The 15,634-nt window shown below is 43.7% G+C and overlaps 2 protein-coding genes and 1 long non-coding RNA gene across 9 annotated transcripts in view; 2 read left to right on the plus strand and 1 right to left on the minus strand.

Annotated features, from left to right (window-relative positions):
* LOC109106217 (serine/threonine-protein phosphatase 2B catalytic subunit alpha isoform) overlaps positions 1-15,634 on the plus strand; it is a 123,463-nt gene that overhangs the window by 62,330 nt on the left and 45,499 nt on the right. The window lies entirely within an intron of this gene.
* On the plus strand, positions 618-5,362 carry LOC122144024. Its single transcript, XM_042754652.1, has 2 exons — positions 618-1,119; positions 1,929-5,362. Exon 2 carries the CDS (start codon positions 3,599-3,601, stop codon positions 4,766-4,768), a length of 1,170 nt encoding a protein of 389 aa, XP_042610586.1. The 5' UTR covers positions 618-1,119; positions 1,929-3,598; the 3' UTR covers positions 4,769-5,362.
* LOC122144025 lies at positions 11,413-12,194 on the minus strand. The gene is made up of 3 exons (XR_006159499.1): positions 12,043-12,194; positions 11,727-11,875; positions 11,413-11,459 (listed from the first exon to the last, which is right to left on the minus strand). It is a non-coding gene; the product is annotated as an uncharacterized LOC122144025 (long non-coding RNA).

Here is a 15,634-nt window from a genome sequence, read left to right on the forward strand (position 1 = left end):
CTGAAGCAGATAGGCTACAGCAGCAGAAGACCACACCGGGTGCCACTCCTGTCAGCTAAGAATAGGAAATGGAGGCTACAATTCGCACAGGCTCACCAAAATTGGAAAATAGAATACATTAAAAACATCGACATATCTAATGAATCTCCAAAACTTCTGATAAACAAAAAGAATTAATTTAACATTCCTGCCAAAAAAACATGAAATCATGGATCCATCCTGCCTTGTCTAAACGGTTCAGGTTGGTGGTGGTGGTGTAATGGTGTGGGAGATATTTTCTTGGCACACTCTGGGCCCCTTAGTACCAATTGAGCATAGTTTAAATGCCACAGCCTACCTGAGTATTGTTACTGACCATGTCCATCCCTTTATGACTACAGTGTACCCATCTTCTGATGGCTACTTCCAACAGGATAATGCACCATGTCACAAAGCTCAAATCATCACAGACTGGTTTCTTGAACATGACAATGAGTTCGCTTTACTCAAATGGCCTACACACTCACCAGATCTCAATCCAATAGAGCAGCTTTGGGATGTGGTGGAATGGGAGATTCGCATCATGGATATGCAGCCAACAAATCTGTAACAACTGCGTGATGCTATGTCAGTATGGACCAAACACCTTGTTGAATCTATGCCATGAAGAGTGAAGGCAGTTCTGAAGGCAAAAGGGGGTCCAACCCAGTACTAGCAAGGTGTACCTAATAAAGTGGCCAGTGAGTGTAGATCAGTGAACTCGCCTTTATGATGTCATGGGAGAGTCTCAGAATGTTGATATGGTTTATCCAAGAAAATGATTTTTTTGCCAGGCTTTTGAAAAAAAGTCTCTTAAAGAGATGAGGAACTAAATCTAGTGACATAATCACTAAATTGGCAACATTGGCATATACGCCTTATTCACCCCGTCGCCATTTTGATTCGAAAACGAGAGTGTGAGGGTAAACAGGAAAAAACAACAACTAAACATGGCTGTGTGGACTACGAACCTGTCATATCTTCCTCCTCTTACGCTCAATGTTGTGGAGTCATGGGCGGACGAAGGATCAAAAATTCCCAGATCTATCCTCCTGAAGGGTTACAGCAACTGGATCGAGGGTTATATCCACGATGTTGAAGGTAAAAAGTTACTTTTTCTACTTTCTTGTGTTGCCGAACGACCTAACGTTACAGACTGATTGTATGTACTGCTAACATTAGCCTCTTAGCCAATTCAAAGTGTTGAACTGTAGTGTTTGATGTCCATGATACCTGTGGTTTACAGTGAAGAGAAACGAAGCAGGCTGTAATGTAAGGGCCCGATCTTTTCGCTCGATGCGAAAGAACGAGGCTCCTTACAACATGAAGGTATTTCTACACCCTCCATGTTCAGGACGGTTCATGTTAAGTTCAAGTTTTGGTCCTTTGTAAATTTTTGGACCTTGTTTGTATGTTTGTTCGTTCGTTCATTCATACTAAATACCAGGTGTTTCTAGTAAGCCGCGTCATTCTACATTGCATGTTGTTATGGGTGACATGAATATGGTCTTAAGTAGTTTTTCTGATCTTTAATGTTGTAAATATATTTATTTATATAAGTACTGGGGGAATAAAACAGGTTAGGCTGATAGCTGTTTAGGATTAAAAAAAAAAAAAAAAAAAAAAACATTTACCAACTTTTCTAAAGTACTTAGTACAATAATCTTATTACACAGATGTAATAAGTAGATTGTAACTAATTACTTTTTTTTTTTTAAGTAACTTACCCAACACTTGTTATAACGTAAGTGTGTAACTTAGTTATACCAACAACCGTTATAGTTTGGAAATAATTTAAGACAAAAGGATAAAAAAAAAAACACCTGTTATTTTGTACACCTTGTCTTGAAATGTGGGTTAGGGTTAGTTAATAATGGCTTTGTTAATAACGTTTTGTTGCTTTGTTGCAGGTGGAGCTGTCTTCAGAAAACCCATTTATCCGAGACACCCAATGCACTTGTAAAGCAGGACTGGGGCACTGTAACCATTTACTGGGACTACTATACACACTGGCTCACTACCTAAAAATGGAACATAAATCTGTACCACCAAGAACAAGTAAAACCTCTTTGCCTCAAACATGGCATGTGCCATCAAGAACATTAGGACTAAAGCCAAAGCCAATCAGCACAGTATCGGTTTCCAAAGTAAAACCACCAAATAGTAGCACCCTTAGAGTAAACCGCACAAGTGAGGGAATTCTCCCAAATGTTTACTGCCTAGTCCCTGTCCCATTGCCCTGTGGTGAATTTGAAGAGAATCTGAGGAACCTAAAAGCATCAGGCAGCAGAAGCCACATGTTTAAATTATTAACCGCCAGTAACCAACAAAAAAAACTTGTCACCACAGAGTTCGGCAACTTACCTTTAGGGTCTATTTTATCCTACCAGTTACCCCAGCAGACTGTGTCCTTTGAAGAGCACCCTACACTGCCTCTTCCTACACAACCATGCTCCTACGCAACTGTATTAAACCAGGAATAACATGATTTCTATGGAGGTCTGATAATTACACCAGAAGATTCACTACACCTGGAAAGTGGAACCAGGGACCAAAGCAGCATCACTTGGCATCGGCTACGCGCAGAGAGCATCACATCAACATCTTTTAAGCGGGTCTGTTCTAGAGTTAAAGACTTTGAAAAGTTAGCTGCTGACATGACTGCAAAACAAGCCATTCAGACCAAAGCTATGAAAAGAGGCATACAACTTGAGCCTGTTGCTGCTGCAGAATATGAAAAACTCACTGGAAACAAATTGTTCCCTTTCGATACTTCACTCATACTGCGTATGGGGAAAAGCTCCTTTTTCCTCGATACTGAAGCCTTTTTCAAAAACGCAGTGCAACTGCACTGCCATTGGTTTAATATGTAAACTTTTTTAAACCAATGACAGCGCTGCGTAGCTGCGCGAGCCTGTGGCGATGCAGTGCGCCAAATGGCTATATAAGCAGGCAAATCGCCAGAGGAAATCAGATCTTACTCCTTCAGCGACGACTTCACGTCGCTGGATCTTTGCTGAACGCCTTCGCCTGGAACGAGCTCTCGCCATCGAAGAGGCACGGCAGCGGACCAGCTGAGACCGCCGACCGCCTGCAGCGCCGGCGTTCTCGCAGACAGCCGCTCTTAGCGCCGATCTCGGGCCGCCCGCTTCCCGCTTCCGGCCGCTTCTCATCGATCTCCTGCCGCCATCCAGCGATCACAAAAGAGCTTTTTCCAGCGGTTTTCACCGCTCTTAAAGAGCGTTTCTAACGCCGTTTTAATGCCGGCGGCCAAGCCGCGCCACAGCTGTGGCACATGCAGAGCCCCTCTGCATGATGATGACGGCCATGGTGAGTGTGTTTTCTGCCTGGGTAAACCCCACGCTGAGGCTGCACTCACTGAGACCTCATGCTGCTTTTGTGAGAGCATGAGTCTCGCCTCTCTGCGCTCGCGGATCGCTTTCTTTAATGAAAGCGATCCCGCCCCTCGCGCCCCCCGTCTTTTTCCTCCCGCGAGCCGGCCAGGAAAAGACAGCGGGGAAGAGGGGCTCAGAGCCCGGATTTGGGTGAGCACCCGCACCTGCGTGCCTCATCCTCGCCAATGAGAGAGCCGTCCCCTGTCCTCTTCTCACGCCCTGAGCAGCGTCCCTCGGCTGAAGCGAGCGACCTTGTCTCTTTTGGCGGATCGGAGGACGAGCCGCTTGACGACTCCATGTCACTCGCGGCTTCTGAAACAGAAGACTGGGCCGGTGATTCTGACCCCGCCCACTTGCCGTCACTAGAGCCCATCGACGCCAAAGCTGGGATGGATGCCGAGCTTCTCCGCATCCTCTTCAAGGCCGTTGAGGAACTCCATCTGGAGTGGGCCCCCCCTGAAGAGCCGACACGCGGCAGGCTGGATGAGTGGTACCTGCCAGGACCCCAACAGGCACCCCGCCAGCGCTCTGCCCCATTCTTCCCTGAGGTTCATGATGAGCTGACGAAGTCATGGCGCACCCCCTACTCGGCCCGCCTACGCACTTCCTCTGCAGCTCTCAGCTCAGTAGACGGCTCTCAGGAGAAGGGCTATGAGCAATTGCCAGCCCTGGACGAGGCCGTGGCTGCTCACCTCTGCTCCCCCGCGGCTGTGGGGTGGAAAAGCAAGAGAGCCCTTCCTTCCAAGCCCTGCAGGACGACCTCTGCCATGGCTGGCAGAGCCTACACTTCTGCGGGCCAAGCCGTTTCAGCACTACACGCCATGGCCATATTGCAAGTGTTCCAGGCAAAGCTTCTCCGTTCCCTGGATGAGTCTAGCCCTAGTGAACCTGCTTTTCGCGACCTCCGCAGCGCCACAGATTTGGCCCTGCGCGCCACGAAAGCCACGGCCCAGGCCATCGGACGATCCATGGCCAACCTGGTTGTGCTGGAGCGCCACCTCTGGCTCAACCTAACAGAGATTAATGAGAGCGACAAAGTGGCCTTTCTCGATGCCCCAGTCTCTCCATCCGGTCTCTTCGGGCCAGCCGTAGAAGGGTTTACAGAGCGCTTCACTGCAGCACAGAAGTCGTCCCAGGCCATGCGACACTTCCTGCCCAAGCGCTCCACCACTGCCCCGAGTCGCCCCAGGACTGCGCCGACTCAGCACCAGAGCAAACCTGTCCCTTCTACCCCCCAGGCGGCGCCTTCTAAGGAGCAGCACCCAGCTCGCCCCACTAAGCGCGCTAAACCGCCTAGATGTCAGGGCCCCCGGCAAAGGATTGTGCTGTACAAGACGCCCTCTAAATCCTCCTGAACGTTGGGGAAGAAAGAGGAAGGGGCAAAGTCCCGCCACGGCCGGACCACCCCAGAAGCTCTCTCGCCTGCCTGCTATGCGACCTGGGCCCACCGTTGTTGCGTCCACGCAAAGCGACATTGTTATGGCAAACACAATAAATATTTCACATTTTCAAAAAGAGAGCAGTTTTCCCTCTTCCACACTCGTCAGTGTTCAGGCCCCTAATCAGCGGCCTGCCATCCGACACTATCCAGCCTCTTGTCACGCGGGCCGAGGCCTGGCAGGCCATCCCCGGAGTGTTCAAGTGGGTGTTGGGGATAATAAAACATGGCTACTCACTGCAGTTCGCCCGAAGACCCCCGGGTTTTCGCGGGGTGATTCCCACCATGGTAGAGCCGGACGACGCTCAGGTCCTCCGCACCGAAGTGATGACGCTGTTAAGGAAGGGAGCCATAGAGATGAAGAAAGCGGATCGGGGTTCTACAGCCGTTATTTCCTTGTCCCCAAGAAAGATGGTGGTCTCAGACCCATCTTAGACTTCAGACACCTGAACCTCTCCCTCATGAAACGGAAGTTCAGGATGTTGACATTGAAGCAGATCCTCACGCAGATTTGCCCCGAGGACTGGTTCTTCTCGCTGGACCTGAAAGACGCTTACTTTCACATCCAGACAGCCCCCCATCACAGACGATTCTTGAGATTCGCGTTCGAGGGTGTGGCTTACCAATATACAGTCCTTCCCTTTGGGCTGTCTCTAGCTCCCCGCACTTTCACGAAGTGCATGAACGAGGCGCTTTCCCCTCTGAGACAGATGGGAATCCGCATTCTGAACTATCTCGACGACTGGCTCATTTTGGCCCAGTCACGAACCGAGCTAGAACACAACAGATCCATGCTCCTGAGCCACTTAGAGTGCCTAGAACTCAGGGTCAATTTCGCCAAGAGCTCACTGCTCCCCAGCCAACGTATTACATTCCTGGGAGCGGTTTTCGACTCAGCCAATATGAGGGCGGTCATATCACCAGAGCGCGCTCTGGTACTTCAGCAGCTCACGGCCTCCATCAGGAACAAAGCCTGTTTCCCTCTGAAGTTCTTTCAGAGGATGCTAGGGCTGATGGCTTCCGCCTCCCCAGTTTTACAGCTCGGCCTCCTACGAATGCGGCCCCTGCAATACTGGCTGAAACTCCAGGTCCCACCTCATGCTTGGTGGCACGGCCACTTTCGCATCAGGGTCAACCAGGCCTGTCTAGCAGCCCTGGAGCCTTGGATGAACCCTGTTTGGTTCAGTCATGGAGTACCCCTACAGGCGGTTTCCAGAAGGACGGTGCTCTCAACAGATGCGTCCAACCTGGGTTGGGGTGCTCTGTGCGAGGGCAGACCAGTCTTCAGCTCGTGGTCGCACGAGGAAAGCCATCTCCATATCAACTGCCTCGAGATGCTGGCAATAGAACGAGCCCTTCAATCCTTTCAGGTGATCCTGGAAGGGCGCCACGTCCTAGTCCAGTCGGACAGCATGACAGTGGTGTCCTACATAAATCACCAAGGCGGCCTTTCGTCCAGCCACCTCTGCGCACTGGCAAAGCGCCTCTTGGAATGGGCATTACCCAGGTTGCGATCGCTCAAGGCAACACACATACCTGGCAAGACGAATCTGGGAGCAGACATGCTTTCACGGAGCAATGTCCCCTCGGACGAGTAGATGCTCCATCCCCAGACGGTTCTCAAAATCTGGGAGATTTTCGGGAAGGCAGAGGTCGACCTCTTCGCCTCAGAAAACAACTTTCATTGCCCAACTTATTTTTCAAAGGACATAGATGCACTGGCCCACGACTGGCCCAGCCTCCTTCTTTATGCTTTTCCCCCGATCGCTCTGATCCCTCAGGTCATCAGACGAGTCAGGGAAGACAGGCACAGAGTCCTCCTGGTGGCCCCACTCTGGAGGAGCCAAGTTTGGTCCTCGGAGCTATTCAGGCTTTCCATGAAAGCCCCATGGCCAATCCCCCTGAGGCGGGACCTCCTCTCTCAGGCGAACAGGACAATCTGGCATCCACAGCCAGAACTCTGGGCTCTGCATGTATGGTCCCTCGATGGGAGCCTCTGAGCCTCCCCCGGGACGTGCTACACACCATTGCTCAGGCAAGAGCCCCGTCTACAAGACGCCTCTACACCCAGAAATGGTCAGTCTTCGTTGACTGGTGCTCAGCACGAAATGAGGACCCTGTTGAGTGTGACGTATCTCCGATACTGTCATTTCTCCAAGAGCGTCTAGACAAGGGTCTCACCCCTTCCACGCTCAAGGTTTACGTAGCAGCCATCGCAGCATTTCATGCTCCTATTGCTGGCCAATCAGTGGGTCGAAACAGCCTCATTGTGCGTTTCCTGAGAGGTTCTAAGCGGTTGAAGCCCCCACGTCCTCTCACCGTTCCCACTTGGGACCTTCACACGGTCCTTGGAGCACTCAAAGGACCTCCCTTTGAACCGTCCCTAAAGTGCTCTCGACGCCATTCAGAGCACAGGTAATTTCCCTCTCAGCTCTGCCTCCGTTGTCAGGTGAGCGAGAGCTGGATTTGCTCTGCCCAGTGAGGGCTTTGAGGATATACATTGAGTGGTCACAGCCGTTCAGGCAATCTGACCAGCTTTTTGTCTCTGCTTTGGTGGCCGCACCAAGGGGTCTTCGGTCTCAAAGCAACGCCTCTCACGTTGGATAGTTGAAGCTATCGCTCTATGTTACTCCTCTATGGGCCTTGAGTGCCCCATAGGAGTAAGAGCCCACTCTACTAGAGGGATGGCCTCTTCATGGGCCTGGTCTAGTAGTGTCTCTATCAAGGACATCTGTGAGGCGGCCGGCTGGTCCTCGCCGTCCACTTTTGTCAGATTCTATAACTTGGACATCCCGACCTTGCACGCTCAGGTTCTTTCGGTTTGATACGACGGCCTCTATCAGACTCCGTCATCATACCACCTCCAGGGAGCTAGCTCCCTCTTAGCAGTGTAGCGTCAAGGGTTTGACGGCTCCGGCCCTCTCACTTATCCTCTGGACCCCAGGGTGTTCAAGATAAGTCTTGTCGTTCCCTACCGTGGCACGACACACTTAAATAGTACTGCCATACGCAGTATGAGTGAAGTATCGAAAGGGAACGTACTCGGTTACGAACGTAACCTCGGTTCCCTGAGATACGGAACGAGTACTGCGTTATATGCCCTGCCACGAGGCTGCGGCTTCAGTGTCGTCGCTTCAGTCGTATGACCTGATTTCCTCTGGCGATTTGCCTGCTTATATATCCATTCGCCCCGCCCATTTTGGCTGGTTTTGGCGCGCTCCATCGCCACAGGCTCGCGCAGCTACGCAGCGCTGTCATTGCTTTAAAAAAGTTTACATATTAAACCAATGGCAGTGCAGTTGCACTGCGATATTGAAAAAGGCTTCAGTATCGAGGAAAAAGAAACAGGTCTTATAAAATACATTATATATTGACTATTTGACATAGCACATTCTTTGTGAGATAATTTAATAAATCAACTGTGGCTTAATAATTAATCATCATGCCCCTCACCTAGGAGCCTCACCTGACAGGAAAGTAGTTGACCTTACAGCAGATCCTGTCCACGGTCTTCTCGAGATCAAATGCCCAAACAAAGACAGCTTCAAAAACTGCTCATATTTGACAAATGCAGCAGGGAACTACACTCTAAAATAGACCCACGAGTACTACTATCAGATTGTTGGGATAGTGTGTTTACCTGGTGTGATTTTTTTGTAAAATGTAATAGTGATTACCACCTGGAACGTATCCATTTCAACAAAGATGAATGGGAGGAGGTGAAGTGTAAGCTTGATTTTTTTTTTTTCAGCTGTTTCTTACCTGTTCTGTGCAACAAGAGAGTGTAAACAGAAACAAAACCTCAAATTACCTTTTGCAGTGTATTGAATTCTTATAGGGATAGTTCATCCAAAAATAAATTTGGTCATCACTTGCTTATTGAGTTGTGCCAAACCTGCATAAATTAATTTTTGTATGCTGAACAAATTAGATACTTTGAGGAATGTGGGTAACCAAACAGTTGGCAATAGCCACTGACTTTCCATAGTAAAAAAAAAAAAAAAAAAACCTTTATTGATTTTAATTTACCATCTTTATAAACTGTAAATATGAAAAATGAAACTGGATTCCAATGAAATGCAGAATTTGTTTTTTTTAATTCTCTCAAACTTCAGACATGTCTGAAAATATTAATAGTACAAATGTTATTATAAAGAGAAACTAATTAAAAGGTAAATTTTTATATTGAAATGTCTGTTTTTGTTACAAAAATGTGATAAGAATTACAATAAGATGATATGTAAAAATTCAGTATTATAAAAATTTTAGCATTTTATTTAAAAAAAAAAAATAATATGTAAATTTGTGTGTATAACATTTTTCTTAAATATACATGTAATCCAGTTTAGAAACTATATATAATAAATATACTAATTTCACTTTTGTGAATCCATGTGCACTTTTTTTGGAACATTTATACGTTCACTCAAAACAGTGGACCATGAAAATTTGTGAGGATACCACACACAGTCCAGAGCTGATTTACAGAACCAGCCAATGACAAAGGAATCACCCGATCAAAAATGTGATATTCCTTGATTCGACGAATGGCCCGTTCAATGTGAATCCTCAAACGAGCAATGTTATGTGTGTGTGCGAGCTCCTCATGGCTGAACTGTCCACTTGGGCCGAGAAAAGGTGGAATTACTACTGTAGCATGAATTTCATCAAGTAGGTCTTTAATTAAAAAGCCTTTGTCTACCATCACGGCATCGCCCTCTTCAAGAAGATTCAAAATGCCAGATGACTTGGTGATCTCTTTATCAGAGATGCTTCCTCCGTAAAGACTGCTCACAAAAGTCATGCTCCCATCCGGGGAAATTCCGACCAGAGATTTGAGTGTAGTTGTGCCTTTGTAGTGTGAGTAAGTCTCAGAGTTCAGTACCTTAGAGCTGGCAGATTGGACTCAAACTTCAGTACAGTCCAGGATGACTCTGGTTTTGGGGTAGAGAGCTTTAAAATACTCTGGCATAAGTTCATCAACTGCAGATCTACTTGGCCATATAGCCAGACTCCCCAGCATGAAGTACAAATAATTAGCCCAGGTTACACAAATTCGACTGACTGTACTTTGTGAAACACTGAAACGCGGAGCAAGCTCTTGTTCAAGAAGTCCCAGTCTAATCCGGCAAAGAAACAAGAAAAACTGATTAAACAGGGAGAGATGTTGTGCCTGGAATCCAAACCTCAGTGTGTGTTGGTTGGTTTCATTAATTCTTTGCACTTGAGCCCATGAGGTCATGCTTTGTGCTGTGGGCTGTAGAGCCAAGAAAACTTATCTTAAAGTGTCATATTCAGGGAACCCAGTGTAAAACTGGATGAGTTTTGTATTACCCATATAGTTCTGAATGCCAAACTGATGACTTCTGAGTGCTTCATTTTCAGCAGACAGACGAGAAATTTCCTCCCGTGCAGCCACAAGCTTCTCCTCAGTAGTCATGGGCTCCACACAATAGTCATGATCACTGTTGGGCATCTCTGTGACATGACTAGATTGAGAGAGCGAGAGAGTGTATGGGAAATGTACATTTTCTTATAATTAATCCACAAGTTTTGACGCATATCTGTCTTGTTGAACTGGCTTACTTTTGTTTCTTAGTTTATTTTAAACATCAATCGTTTAACATTTCTTACAGTCTTCTTACATAAATCCACTTGGTTTACAAACTATAATATATACAAAATAATATAACCAGAACACGCAACATAACACAAATAATTGTGATACTCAGTTTAAATAATGAATTATGCAATATGGCTCTTACAGAGAGAGAGAGAATAAGAGCAGGCAAGTGACATTTTACACACCTATTCTATATTCATGTTTATTTCTCACTTGATGCATTTATATACACATTAATTTTGTATGATAGATTTCTACTAACCATTCTTCATTGCTTGGTCCATCCTATGTAGAACTGCAGAGAAAGAAGAGAACAGTCATTAACAATAATACACAGTTGGTTGCATAAAATAATGTGAACACCCATTATTATAGGCGTTAATAACATTTGTGTAGGTTACAGTGGGGGAAAAAACATTGTGATTATCATTTATTCATATTTTTGTTTATATTCTCCTGTTTGTCCATCAGTACAGCATAAGTGGTTTTACGCAGTGTTTAGTACTGGCTGAGTGTAAAATTGGTAACAGGTTAGATATCCAAATAGAGCAAATTATCAGAGCCTGTTTAACAAAAACATCTGTAACATTAAGCTCAGTTGTTGTGCATTTAAAAAACAACAGATTTTATGATTATGACTGTAATTATTATTATGACTTCATCAGCGAAAAAGAATATAGAGCAAAAACAAAAAGTCAGTGATGGGGGCCATCAAACACTAATAAAGATTGTGAACAAACAACACAAAACAACTTCAAGAAGTATTGGCTATTTTGCAGGTATTCACATTATTTTGTCCAACCTCTGTTCTGTCATCGATTGAACTATACAACGATTATGAGACACACAAAACGTATAGAGTAACGTTATGTATTTACATCATAATTCATAAATCATAATTTAAACAGTAAATTCATTCTTTTTCCCCATTTCTGCTCAACTTTCATCTTCCTTATGTTCTTCCTCTAAATGACATTTTCCTTGTCTAAAGCAGAAACAAAAATAATGTTCTGAACATAAATGTGATATTTTAAAAGGGGTTGACACCAAACAGTACACAGCAAACTATTAAATACATTTCGCTTTGCATAAAAATAAAGTTTCTACCCAGTATTTTGTAAGACTTGACATGTTTATCTTTATTTCATGTAAATGTCTGAAAGGAGCTTATGATCTAGCTGTAAGCTCTTATCACAAATTGAGTATTTTAATCTATATAACATCATTTGAAGAATATATATTTTTTACTTACGATCGCAAGGTTTTCCTTTCGTAAGGCCGTTGAGTCCAGGTAAACACTGACGGAACTGAACCTTCCTTTATCTTCCTGATTCCAGTCAATGTTCTTGAAAAACATTCCGGAGAGAAATGTTTCGAGCACAGACTTGTGTTCTTTGTAATCTATGCAAAATTTAGATTTTGACCTTAGTTGTTGTCGTAAAACATTATATTTTAGCTCTATGTAGGCAAATAAAAGAAAACAAACACACACAAAAAATAAACAATCATCCAAAAAAAAAGCTACCACACACATTTTTTTTTCTTACATAAAGATGCAATATTGTTACCTGAAAGTTAGGTCCTATGTCACGTCGAATTTTAACAATCCACTTTTTCTGAAGTTCTTTGTCCTGTGGAAATTTGTGAAATGATGTATTCTCTTTATTTTGACGGCTAAACGACCGACATCCCGGTACACAACAATACGCCATAGTGAACGCTGCTGACTGCTATCCCTCACAGCCTCGTTTTCGATTTAAAATGGCGGCGGGCTGAATAAGGTGTATTGACTACAACATAAGTTATTAACATTGAACTGGTCCTCTTTTTTTCACATGCTCATCATTTCTTTGATGTTTGGTATGTTTCATTGCATTATTTTCACAAATAAAACAACAGACAAAATCTTGCAATTTTTTTTTTTTTTTTTTTTTTTTTGAAAGTTTGAAGATGTAAAATTTCCTAGGCTGGACATCACTTTTGGCCACTACTATATGGCAGGTTATTGACTTTCCAACTGACTGCTAAACCATACTGCAAAAGCAAGCCACTTTTATGAGGATTGTGGGCTTTCCCTGGGCCCGTATTCACAAAACATCTTAAGGTTAAAAGTAGCTCATAACTCGCCGATTTAAGAGAAAATCTTAAAAATAATGGGCATGACAGTTCTAAATTTAGGACTCCTAAATTTTTGCTCTAAGAGTATTTCACAAAGCGCATTAGCACTAAAACTAGCTCCTAAATCTGTGAAACGTTAAGTCACAGCTATCCTAAAATTGCTGTTGTCAGCAATGTGCCTCGGAACATAAACATTTTAGAAACATTTGACGATAATGAGCATTTAGAAAGCTTTCGCCTTTGGTTTTGGAGGTTGTCGCAACTCCAAATATTGCTTTTATTATATCCTTGTTTTCATTAACCAGTTGAGCAAGAAGTCACAGCTGTTCCTGTGTCCAGTTTGGTTTTCTTTTACGTTTTCATGTCTTATCAGCCATGATTATTCTACTCTGTTAATTAAAAGGCTGTTTATATGCATATCTGCTAATTGTTTACGAGAAGCATACATGTAATTAGCTGAACATATATTGTTTAATTAGTGACACTTAGCCTGCATTTTAAAATCTTTATTTGAATGTGGCGATTAACATTTTTATTTTAAGCCTTTATTTGAATATGGCAACATAATATTGCGCTATACAATATTTCTATGAATACATCTCTGACAGAGACTATCAGCCAATCAGTGTGCATTGTTAATAAGCATGCTGACATCATCCATAGCAACAAGGTCAACCCTGCCCTTACACTTAGCTTAAGACTTCTCTCTATTCCTTAGTAAAACTGGTCTCAACAGCTTTGTGAATAGGTTTTAAGAGAAAACTCTTAGCTAAAAACTTTAACAGCTGTTTAAGAGAACTCTTAGTGGTAATATAAAATGTTTTGTGAATACAGGCCCCTTGGTCTGTATTCACAAAGGTATCTCATAACTCGCTGATTTAGGAGAAAATCTTAAAAATAATGGGCGTGTCAGTCCTAAATTTAGGACTCCTAAATTTTTGCTTCAAGAGTATTTCACAAAGCGTGTGATCCTAAATCTCCTAAATCTGTGAAATGTTAGAAGTAGTGAAGAGGACTCCAAATTCATTAAGACCAAACCACAAACTATCCTAAAATGGCTGTTGCTAGCAATCTGCTTCGGAACATAAATATTTTAGAAACATTTGACGATAATGTGCTTTTAAAACGGTATCGCCTTTAGTTTTGGAGGTTATCAACTCCAAATTTTCCTTTGACTATATGCTTGTTTTCACCGATTGGGCAAGAAATAACAGCTGTTCTTGCATCCAGTTTGGTTTTCTTTTTTGTTTGCATTTTTGGTTTTATCTTTTTATCACCCATGATTATTCTACCATTAATTAGAGTGCTGTTCATATGCATATTCACATTTTTTTTTTTTATGTGCATGTTATTTTTTTATTTAGTACAGTCCTGAGTAAGATATTTTTCATAAAAGATGTTTACATATAGTCCACTGTTCTTCAGAAAAATCTTACAGTTCTTGCAGATTCTTCAGTTTTCCAGTATCTTTTGCATATTTGAACCCTTTCCAGCAGTGACTGTATGATTTTGAGATCCATCTTTTCACACTGAGGACAATTGAGGGACTCAAACACAACTTTTAAAAGGTTCAAACATTCACTGATGCTCCAGAAGGAAATACGATGCATTAAGAGCCGGGGGGTGAAAACATTACCAAGACAACATAGTTGATCATGGGTGACTGGGAAAGCCTGTTTGGGCCTAGGTTTTGGCATGGTGGGGTTGTTGTGGCTAGTGCGGAGGATTGAAGAGAAGGATGAAGTGAGGATGCCAGATGGGAAAGAGGAGAACTTTCCTCCTCAGTCTTGTTGTGGCTCTGAAGTGAGAGTACCTCTCACCAGTTCCATTTGTTTTGTGAGTGTAGGGCGCCGGAAAAATGGGTGTCTATTAGGTCAGTAAACTTCTGAAATACATGTCACTTGAGGCTGAGCTCTAATTGGCTTCTTTCAGATTGTCCTCAGGGCACAGAGCATTGCACCCCAGACCCTCCACTTTTGATCTTAGCAAATCAATATTGTTTTTATATATTTTGGCCTCATGTGATTGAACCATACTGCTGGATGTGATGGAAGTCATGCCTTTTATTGTTTTCCCTGTTTGTTATTTCAATAAGTCCTGTCATCGAAGCATTGCAGGCAACAACACAGAATGTAACAAACAATGCAGTTTAACTTGAGTTGATCATCGGGTTCCAAGCACAATGGCTTTTGTAGATGATGTACAAACCCAATTCCAAAAAAGTTGGGACACTGTACAAATTGTGAATAAAAACAGATTGCAATGATGTGTAATTTTCCAATTTCAATATTTTATTCAGAATACAACATATATGGCATATCAAATGTTTAAACTAAGAAAATGTATCATTTTAAGGGAAAAATAAGTTGATTTTAAATTTCATGGCATCAACACATCTCAAAAAAGTTGGGACAAGGCCATGTTTACCACTGTGTGGCATCCCCTCTTATTTTTATGACAGTCTGCAAACGTCTGGGGACTGAGGAGACAAGTTGCTCAAGTTTAGGAATAGGAATGTTGTCCCATTCTTGTCTAACACAGGCTTCTAGTTGCTCACCTGTCTTAGGTCTTCTTTGTCGCATCTTCTTCTTTATGATGCGCCAGATGTTTTCTATGGGTGAAAGATCTGGACTGCAGGCTGGCCATTTCAGTACCCAGATCCTTCTTCTACGCAGCCATGATGTTGTAATTGATGCAGTATGTGGTCTGGCATTGTCATGCTGGAAAATGCAAGGTCTTTCCTGAAAGAGACTACAGTACGTCTGGATGGGAGCATATGTTGTTCTAGAACTTGGATATACCTTTCAGCATTGATGGTGTCTTTCCAGATGTGTAAGCTGTCCATGCCATACGCACTCATGCAACCCCATACCATCATAAATGCAGGTTTCTGAACTGAGCGCTGATAACAACTTGGGTTGTCCTTGTCCTCTTTAGTCCGGATGACATGGCGTCCCAGTTTTCCAAAAAGAACTTAAAATTTTGATTCGTCTGACCACAGAACAGTTTTCCACTTTGCCACAGTCCATTTTAAATGAGCCT

Source organism: Cyprinus carpio, unplaced genomic scaffold (assembly GCF_018340385.1).
Source record: "Cyprinus carpio isolate SPL01 unplaced genomic scaffold, ASM1834038v1 S000006567, whole genome shotgun sequence".
NCBI lineage: Eukaryota > Metazoa > Chordata > Actinopteri > Cypriniformes > Cyprinidae > Cyprinus > Cyprinus carpio.